The sequence below is a fragment of the Gavialis gangeticus genome, unplaced genomic scaffold (assembly GCF_001723915.1).
Source record: "Gavialis gangeticus isolate Ggan-Ray unplaced genomic scaffold, GavGan_comp1, whole genome shotgun sequence".
Classification (NCBI taxonomy): Eukaryota; Metazoa; Chordata; order Crocodylia; family Gavialidae; genus Gavialis; species Gavialis gangeticus.
In genome coordinates, this window is record NW_017729008.1 from 18,377,183 (window position 1) to 18,388,187 (window position 11,005).

An 11,005-nucleotide genomic window follows, 5' to 3' on the forward strand; every position below is an offset into this window, starting at 1 on the left:
ACCCACCCCCACAAACCGCATACCTACCCACCCATAACCCCCTCACACGTCTCCACATCCCACACAATATAGAAGAGTAAGATTTCATCTCGAGCTATTATGCAGTCACGTCAATCACTTCTATATATACAGCACAAGCACACAAATCAAGATAAATTTTTTTAAATTAAATTAAAATATATTATTATCAATGTTTAATTTTTAGTATACAATTTTTCCAGTTCTAAGATGGCAAACCCTCTTGCCAAAAGGTGTGCTTCCAGCCCAAGGGGAAAGACTTCCAGTGGCAAAGGTCAGAGGTTAGGGGCAAGACTTCCAATCCCAAGATGGCAACCAGTGGGCGTGGCTACCCTTGTGACCCTCAACAGCTCACCAAAACTCATTAAGCGGCCTTCCAGCCGAAATAATTGTCCGCCTCTGGGATAGGCAGACAAGCTTTCAGGTAACTGAGTACCCTTTTTCATGTCTCACCTCAGGAAGACTTGTATATCTCAACCATACCATTGAGCCAATAAAAGATATCACCCACAAGAATTCTTCTCTCTTTCATATTTCTTGGACAACTATGGCAACATCACTTCAACACTACCAAGAATCTAGAGTCAGTGATAGAAAAAATGTGTACATTACTTAATTAATTAATTAATAAATGCCATCCCTGTTAAGACAAAATCTTTTTTTTCTTTTTAAACACTGTTACTAACTTTGTATACATAGGAAAAAATGTCCGTTGTGAAAATTTGAAAATGTACTTATCATCATGGTAGTAACACAGTACAATGATTTGAATAAGAGGTCAGGCAGGACATCTGAACTTACTTCCTGACTTTGTCACCATGTCACCTTAACGATCCTTAACAACACACTAACCAGCCTGTGCCTCAGTCTCATGTGTATAACAGAAAAATTAATACTTACTTCCATAGAATATTTTAAGAGTTTGAGGTCAAAAGTATTAAGTGAGTAAAAAATAATCATCCTAACTGACCCATTACGCCCCAGCTACAAACCACTCCTGAAAGGCATTTGTACCTTTAAAAATGTCCATAAAGAGGCTGAAAATCAGAATAACCAGCTTTACGGTCTTAGAGAAAGTGAAGTGTAAATAATCATTTAGGCATGTAAATCTGCAAGATAAAATGGCTCTCAACTGTCAGGCACTTCTTAATGTTTAGAACTGGGGTGAGCTAATTAAGGAAACCATTTGTCATCTGTTGGTAGACAGAAAGAGATTTTAAGTTTAGGCACCCTAGTCATATTAACATGCCTTCTAATCCACCAGCGTGTTTATCAGAAATAAAAACAAAGGTTTTCTTTAAGTGGCAATGCGCAGGAGGTGCACGGGGATGCACATATACCCCCTGAGAGTGCTAGTACAGCCTGTTTAGCCAGTGAGCAGAGGTGCAGGCAGGAGCACTAGTGCCCCCACCATGAGCTCCGGCTGGGGGGTGCAACTGCCAGCAGAAGAGGCCGTGCCGCTTCTGGAAGTGCTGCAGGACTTCTGGAAGCAGCGCAACTGCTTTTAGGTGATTGAGATAGGCTGCCAGGGACCACCCCCGGTTGCTGACTGGTGTCGGGGGGGACACATGCCCCCCCCCCCCCACTCAAGAGGCACCAGTCACCCATGTTTTCTTTAAGTGTGTGCGCGCATGTGTGTTCCCTTTCCCACTGTAATAAACCCTGTTTTAGTTTAACATTGCTTGTGACTGGAGAAGTATATTCATTTTACAATACCTAGTTAAAATTTGTTTTCCTACATTTCTGGGTGGGGGCTTGAGCCAGATTTGGAAAGTTGGCGTTAAACCTCTAAATTTGAACCTGGCCCTTGTTACCGCCATCCAGGGCTGGGCAGAAGGGTTACATGGACAATAAAAATCGTTGCTGAAATAGTAACAGTTAACTGTCATTTTTTAATAGTCAAAAGCATATTGTTCAGAAAAGAATTTACATCATAAGCACTTTGTCTCCTCACATCTTTGTGGATGACATAAAATAAATGATGATTTCATAGTACTTGTAATTAAATCCCTCCCATTAATTTTTCATCGAATATAAAAACTTATTAGATTAAAAAGCAAGTTGATCATAGTTGAATTATTCTTGATCTTGCCTCAGTGCAGGGCTTGGATAGATGATCTCCTGAGGTTCCTTCTAGCCCTACATTTTGATGATTGAATGTTTTGTAGGACAAAATTCAAACCAGCAAGGAACCATAAATTTTTCAGTGACAGTAATTAAACAATAAAACAGAATACAAAGTGCTGAGGTAAGTTCTCTGTTCTTAGTATTTAAATCAAGATTGTATACTTTTCTAAAATGCCCTTGAAGACTTCTGTAAAGTTTTTCCTAATATCAAAAGTTTTTCTTGCACTTTCAAAGCTGAAATGAAATAAAAAACCAATTTTAAAGTGATTCTGCATTTAAAATCACAGACAACACTTTCTACTTAAAAAAATACTAACAATATTAGTAATCCATGTATTTTGCCCAAATTCTGTACCACAGGCGGATAAAAATTAAATCTATATTTAAAGAGAAAGTAGAACACACCTACTGTGATGTTTCCTGTTTTGGTTTCAATGGTGATGTCACCTATAAAAGAAAAACAGTTTGTGCTTTAATGATAAGGGAAAGTTATTGTATAATTTTTTCAGTCCATTCAAAAATATCAGAGATTAGCAGCATGCTAAGGTTCCACTCTTTGACCCTATTCTACATACTTTTGCTGAAGTTGCATATACAAAGCAATAAAATGTCATCAATGCAAATTACGCTGCTTAATATTCAGAGTTGCTTTATAATTTAGAATTCCAGACATGGAAAATGATCTTAATCCTGTAGGAACATACAGACAAACAAAAAAGCCAAGGGCACTCTGTGTGTAAAAATCAATAATTTTTAATTGTATTTTGGGACAGCTTTTACTTCTTGTGCAATGATTACAGCAGCAATATAACTGATAAATTAACTGAATATGATGTGTAATAAAATGGCCTACAGACAGCTAACTACAAAAAGATTCCATTTTCCAGCACAGATATTTTCCAGGGCGTGCATGGTGATTGCAATGACTTTTTTCCAGGATGGGATTTTCTTTTATCCTGCAGGGCTGCTTCCTGGACAGCTGCCCAAGGAGTCATTACACATTCCCATACTATTCTCTTCAAACCTCTGAAATGTCATGCTGTGCAAGTAATCAGGTTAACACATGTGCCCTGTTCTGAAGGAATCCAGTAAAATGAAGTCATAAACCTTCTAATGGCACCACTTTATTGTAATAAAATCATTTATTTACTTCTTGTTCAAAAACATAGTTACATATCACCACTGAGTACAGTAGTGTAACTGGTAAGTGCTTTGAACTTAATTTAGCAAAACGTGAGCTTGCCCTAAGTTTTGCTTATTTCCTCCTTAACCAAGAAGGTATTTGCTAAAGAAAGGCCTGTTTTTGCTGGGTGCACAGCATTCCTTTGGGGTGGTTAAGCATGTTCAGTCAATCCTTAGCACTGACATCAGCATGATTTGAGCGTACAACCCTTCACAGGGATCTGGCCCTGAGATATTAAGGAGATTAAATTCTAAAAGTTGACCACTGATAGGAAGCTAAGTATGTAGAACAGTATGCTGAAATAGAGAGACAGAACAAGTATATTAGTATTAACTGATACAGTTTTTTTTATTAAAAATCAGAATCTCCCCCCCACATTAAAAAGAAAACAGATTACATCACTTTAGATATCACTTCCCTAAACCAAGAAAAAAAATCTCATTTATATCCTTTAACATCTGTCTTAACAAATGGTATTACCTGTCATACTTTCATCAGTTTCCCAATCCAATTTTTTTGTTATTCCCCCTGCTCCTCCTCCTCCCACTTAGAATTTTCCCAGAACAGCATTTCCCAGTCTTTTAATTTCTACTTGTTCATCGCGCTCGATGCTCCCAGCTCTTCTTCATCCCTTTCACTACACCATAGCAGTTCATGCATGGCTAGCTGCATGCATTCTCATGGTGTGAAGAAGTCCCTTGCACTCCAGCAGGTTCCACGTCTTACAGATGGCCACTCTTATGCGTATTATCAATAGTGTCAGTTCCCAGCTCATTTGTCCTCTTTGGTCCAGTCCGTGTATCACCATCTTGTATGTCAATACATTATACCACTGGGTCTTCTTTGCAAACCTCCGCACCCTCTTCCACACCTTCTCTACACATTTGCACTCCCAGAACATGTGGTAAATTGACTCTTATGTTCTCACAGTTTTCCCTTGGGCACTTTTCCAATCTGTGTAATCCCCATGTGTGTAACCTCTCACATACAGGTAATACATTTTGTGCTGCTATCCACGCAATTTCTACAAGTTCTGTCTTTGCCTGTGCTTCCACAACCCCCTTCCACACTTGGGCTGACTGACTCTCGGTCAGGTTCCCCACTTCTGTTATTCTGTCACTTATATTCCTTTCAAGGCTTTTACTGTTTTCCCATTTCTTCATGATCCCTTCTAACAGTGCAAAGTGTACCATGAGCTTCTCCATTCTTGCACAGTGGGCTGGGGGTGTCTAGGCCCAAGGCACTTTCTATCCCTCAGTGTGTCCCTTATTAACCATAATGCATCCCCAATTCTTCTCCATAATATGGCACATGTCTGGTCCTCATGAATCAGCTCTGATAAACTGTCTCATTTTTTGGCCCAAAACTTTTGATAAGATTTTATAAATTGGCATTTAGCAGCGTAATTAAATCACCAATTTTCTAGTTTTTCTCTCTCTCCTTTTTAAAGATGAGGACTACAATGCTTTCCACAAACCTTTAAACTATTTTGCCCTGCTCCCACATTCTATTAAATAGTTTTACTGGGCCTTTCCCTATACATCCCCAAAATTTCTCATAAAATTCACATGCTAATCCATCTCAACCTGGATTACCCTCTTCAGTTTTTCCATTGCTTCATGCACCTCCTTCTGGGTGATTTCTCTCTCCATCTCCACTCCTTCTTCACCTATTCTTTGCACAATTTCCCCTGCAAATGACCAGGCTTTTGTTTCACCTGTACCTTTATATAATTCTTTATAGTAGGATTGTGCCACTTCCAGCACTTTTCCGACTCATTGCTCATTTCCCTTCTACTTTCATCAATGTCAGCAGTTCCTTTCTTGCTTCTCCGAGTTTGATTGAGAAGGATTTACTCCATGTTTCTCCTTCTTCTGTCCCCGGTGCTCGAGTTAAGATCCCTTTTGCCCTCTTCCTAAACCATCTGTTGACTCTTCTCTTGTTCTCTGCAATCTCTTTATTTCTTGTCTTCCCCTTGTACTGCTTGTTTTTGCCACTTCTCTAATTCTCCCTGTAGGGGTCTCAGTTCTCGTCTCTTCCTTTGCACTTCCTTTTGTCCTACTTTGCAGAAGGACTCTCCTGTTGCCTTCTTTATCATTCTCTACCAATTCCAGGGATTCTTAAAATATCTCTACACGGTTTTCCAGGTTTTATATAGCACTACGTATTCCTTGGACAGTTGTTTGTTTTCTAATAGTCTCATGTTTAGCTTCCACACTCCTTTTCCTCTCTGACTATTCTGGTTTGTTTTTAGTTTGATGTCTAGTGCTCGATGGTCACTCACTGCAACCTGTTGCATTCTTTCATATCACCTCCAGTCCTTCTAATAACAGGACTAGTCTATTCTTGAGGAACTCCTTCCCCCGGAGTCAAATCTTGTTGCTATTCTGGAGTTCTCCCATACATCTAACAATCCTGCATTTTTAACCATTTCCTTCAGGGTTCATGCTGATGTATCCATTGCCTTGACAGTGCTACATCCTTTAGTGACTTTTTCTATTACACCAGGGGTTGTCAACTGGGGGTACACATACCCCTAGGGTACTTGAGAAGGCCCTAGGGCGTATGTGCAGGCAAGCAGGGACGGAGCACCACCACACATCTTGTGCAGACACCACCCGGCCGGCCAGACACAGGGGGTGGGGAAGGTTGCACACAGCGGCTACTGACGCTCTGCATCCAGCCACATGCCACCCCCCACTGGCATCTGGCCATGTGCCATTCTCCCTGTCTGGCTGCCGGAGGTACACTGCTCCACATCTGGCTGCCAGGAGTACACTAACCCAAAAAGGCTGAAATCATTTACGATAATTCCCCCACATGTATAATTCTAGTTTCTGGAACAGTTTTGTTCTTTGCGCACTTTCTGTGGGTGTATAGACATTAAAGATTTCTCTCTCATCTTCCCTCATTGTTATCATCAGTCTTAATAACTGCCCATACACTATCTCCTGGAATTGTTTTACCTGCACTCTTGGATTCTTTATCAGGAACGCTGCTCATGTGACAGATGCTAGTTATATCACTTCAAGCACACCAGTATAGTATAAAATTGTTTTAAATCAGATCCACATTTCCTTCTGCACTGTGGTTTGCAATTTCCATAAAAGTAAATTTATACATACCAAGTCATACAGTTGTTCCATAATAACCATGTTTAACTGAACCTTTTTTTTTTTTTTTTTTAAACTTAACCGGCCCTTCTTCAGTTTCAATGTGCAGCACATGGACAGGGGAATATTTATCTATACTTAAATACTGGTTTCCTTATTCTGTCCCATTGGATAAATACTGTGGTGGATTATTGCAAATACCAATTCTGGCAAACTAAACATATCACTGATGGCAGTGGCTTACTGTTTCAATGTTTTTTATAATTTCTGAACAATAATTAGAATATTTTCCTGCATACATAACCTTGTTCCTCTATTAAAATTCAAGCCCGATGTCAAGGTCAATTTGAGGCCAACCTCAAGATTTGGGTGCTGGATGTGAAAAAGTACTATTTATTTTTTGTACTGTACTGCTTCTGACGTCCTGATTCCTTTAGGACTATAAGGGCTAAGGCATGTTGGGGAGCATGAGAAGGGACTGAATTCATATCTCAGCCCTTCATGGCTTTAATTTTGTACTGTAAAGTTCACTGGTTCTCAACATCATTAGACTTGCATCATCCCACGGAAAATATCAACTCTTAGTTTTCATTCTTTTTTTGATTACAGAAAAATAACAGAGCAATCTTTTGTTGCAAAGTACTCAGAAAGACCACATCAGATAATTTTTTAATACTAAGGATTCTAATTTGAAATCCATGGGCATGTCAAGATGAGCATGGGCGTTTGTTTCCCACTGCTGCTTGTCCCTGGAGAATGCCCATGGCAGTATGTTCTACCACATGGCAGGTTACCCCAGATGGGGAGGCTGGGTCCAGCAACTGTGCTGGCCCTAGCAGCCTTACCTGGGGTCCTGGGGGCCTCCTGGGGCTGCAGCAGGAAGCCTGGCCAGCAACCAGCGTATGGCTCTGGTCAGCCAGGCTCTGGTTTTGGGTGGCATGTGCTGCTGTCAGTGTGCCGCCCTTTTTCTTGGATACTGCACCCCCCCGGAGTTTATCTTGTGAATCGTGCTAACACACCTAACAGTGTTAACATTGTGCAGCATCCCATAACACCCCTGAAAGGATATTAAGGCACCCCGTCCACAGCGCTCTAGTTGGGAATCACTGGTATAGGCACTTGTCTGAACAGTCTCTACTTAGAGGCATTAAAAACAGACTACTGAAAATACTTACTTAGAATATTTAAATGGTCATTTAACATACATTAGTACCATAAGCTGCAGTAAAAATTTATAAGACTTATCTTTGTATTTCAAGTATTTGTGCCAAGTTCAATTATTATAAGGCTCCATCTAGCCTTTCCACATGTTGCTGCACTATGGGTGGGCAAATCAGTCCATCAGGTAAAGCAAAACATTTCAGCCAAGATAACATGTTTTCACTTATTTATATCAGGCTGAATCTTACAGGACTATGGGGAAGCTGAATGTATATCCCTTCACTGAAGCCCTACAAGGCTTTGCTATCTTCACTACTCTCTAGGTGCAACTGTACAGTCCTGTGCAGCCAAGACAGGATCTCTGACCTGTAGCCTTCCTGTTAACTGAGAATTAGCCTGGAAGGTCCAACTGTGCTCAGTCCCTGTAAGCCTCTTTCCTCCAGGAATCTGTTTCTAGTAAAAAAAATAAAAATAATATTGAGGCCCTGATTGTGCAATCAGTTAGCATATATATAACTCTACTCGCATGAATAGTTCCACTGATGTCAGAAGGGCTACCCGATGTGCTTTAAATAAAAGACATACACAGATGTTTGCTGGGACTAAAATTGCATTTTCAATAAATATTTCTCTAAGTTTCAAAACAAAATTGTTTAACTGTTAGCAACACTTAGTTTTTTAAAACTGGAAACATTTTCATATTCATGAAGGCCAAAATTTTCAAAAATAGGAGCCTCAAATTACATTAGGTTTTAGCTTTTCTAGATGTATTTAAGCACCTAAGTAAGGGAATTTTTGAAGCAATTAGAGGTCTTGTGAGCACAAGTTCCAGCTCCTAAATCAAGAGTGTACCCTTGACTGGACCACTTCTTCTCCCTTGATTTCCTGTTAGAAAGTGGTATTGGGTATAGAGTATAGGCTATGTGCTCATCCATTTAGTGTTTAAGATTCTGTCATTCTTATGGAAAGGATGTCAGTAAGCCATGTTTCATTACGATAAGTATTTAAGATGTGAAACTTCTTAAAGAGCTAAAAATCTCTATAACACCTGAAATTCTACTGACAATTAAGACACTAAAAACAGGTACAAAATGTTAGTGACTAGAAAATGAAAATAAAATAGAAATGGAAATAAAATAAAGAACAAGCAAACAAAAGTCAAGATTTAAATTTAAAAACTGAACTAGAAAAAATCATTTTTTTAAAATAAGTCTTTGTATCTACCTTCATTAAGGAAGCATGTCTGCTCTGGCTTTCATGAAAAAAGTCCAAAGTTCATAGCAATACAAAGACTTAGTGAAGAATTATAAGATGAATTTTCACTCCATTTTTACTAAAAAGTAACAGGCTGCTCTCTAAGCGTCACTAAATTCAATATGTTATGTACAGTGGCAGAGATGTAGCAGGGCAGATCTGCATCCTAGGCAGCTGCCAGTGCGTGAGGTAGCACCAGGTTCCTATGATGCCAACTGCAGTGATACAGTCGGCTGCTGATGCGGCAGCAGCTGCGTTTGCACCTCCCACAAATATGTCCCCTCAGTCATACTACTACACAGTAGCTCCTTAGAACAGTAACATTCAGAACAAGGCAAACTTTGTTGAAGTCTTTACTCTGCCTCTTATCACATGACCAGGACTTTAAATCCTAAAATGGAGGAAGTGCTTTAACTTTAAAATACGGAGAATTTTCTCTTTACTGCATTTTGAAGCACCAAGCTCTTACCTAACTTTGTCACAAACTTTATTTACAAGGAATCAATAGATTTAATTAACAATTAATGCTCTGAATTATTTGCAACACAAACACTGCAACTATGTTCTGACTGTAGAGATCCAGAATATGAAATTCATTACAAGTGAAAATGATCTGTCCCTAAAGCTTTAAATAAAGTATTTATCTAATTTTGCCATGAACTTTAAGGTACTTCTGTCCTGCAAGCATAACTGTGATAGGAGCATGTTGGAACATACATGAGCTAGACATAATCTAATTTACTTTGGTACTGGTAGCACTGATGCTGATTAGTATTGGCTTCAGCTGCCAAGTATCTACCCAGGATCCCTGACAGGTTTGCTGCACAGCTCTGTGCTAATGTGTGTGCTGCCTTAGCTATTGGTACTTGAGCTAATTAGATTAAAGTTAGCTTGGTTTTATGTATGTGTGTAGCAATCAAACCTTCTCATGGCAGTGTAGACATAACCTTCATTATGACATTTTTAAAAAACCAGTTAATTAACAAATATTTCCACGTTCCTTTAAAATGTTCGTAACACTGCAGCTTTGGACTAAGTCAGGAAGTCTAGAAAATGCAAGTGAAAGTGATTGGTGTAAGACATTTTTCAAGCCAAGGAAAACAGAAACATAAACAAGTGGCAAAGAATAAATTTAAAAGTTGAACTGCTATTTTTAACAACCTGCAAGATTACTACTAAAATAAATGTAATTTTAAAATTAAAGTTTCCTTAAAGTCTCACCATCAGATTAAACACACTTATCATAACATACTGTGTATAAATATGAAGACTCTTACACAGCTCTGCACAGATACAGGGAATTATTTTTTTCACTAAGGCACACACAGTACTGAATACATTTGAATACAGTTTTACTTTTGTTTTTTAAAGAAACATTTGTGAAAGGAACCGTTGTTAATCTAGTGAGTGTTAAGTGTTTCAGAACTAGTTTCTGAAGAGGTATATGAAAATAAGCATGAAGTAACATAAGAAATATTTGTTTCATTTGGATACAGTTCTAATCACGCTGTTCCTTATTGAAATTACAACAGCTTTTGGCACGTAGACCATGATGGTGATTTACTTTTAACTATACAGATGTTACTGTTCCACTTTGTCATTGCAACATCCTAAATAAGCTTTTTTGAACATGTATGCAAGCATGCATGCATGCTTGCATGCACTGCGTGTGTGCGCGCGCACACACACACACACACGCTCAACATTCCATAACAGGAACCATTTTGTTACAATCTGCTTTGGTAGAAATTAATATATTGGTTCAATATACTGGACATTAAACTTAAAAAAAAACTAAATAAATTAATTATTAAATACATTTTAAAAATACCCAGATGCCTGTATCTACTGGAGAGCCTGGTTTAATTCTAAAAGCTGAGATTTACTTCAGAAGTTTAGAATAAAAGCAGTTTTCCATTTACTCTATTGGACAAGGGAGTTTCTTTTACAAGAATCTGTGGGAGAATGAGCATTTTCAGCGCGAAGTAAAGACAGGCAGTTTCCCTAGAATTCCAACAAGTTGGTGGTAGAGTAAAATCTCTGTTATCTGACATCCCCAGGGTAAGGGGATTGCCAGTTATTGTAAAAATTCCAGTTATCTGAAATAACCCGGCAGGGGTTTTCAGACCATGCGGAGTCGGGGGGGGGG

At 38.9% G+C, this 11,005-nt stretch overlaps 1 protein-coding gene across 1 annotated transcript in view; it reads right to left on the bottom strand.

Annotated features, from left to right (window-relative positions):
- Positions 1-11,005, bottom strand: part of FAM185A (family with sequence similarity 185 member A) — a 90,936-nt gene that overhangs the window by 45,986 nt on the left and 33,945 nt on the right. Inside the window, exon 5 of the mRNA XM_019509462.1 lies at positions 2,551-2,592. Coding sequence (XP_019365007.1) covers positions 2,551-2,592 — 42 coding nt within the window. The remainder of the gene's footprint in view (positions 1-2,550; positions 2,593-11,005) is intronic.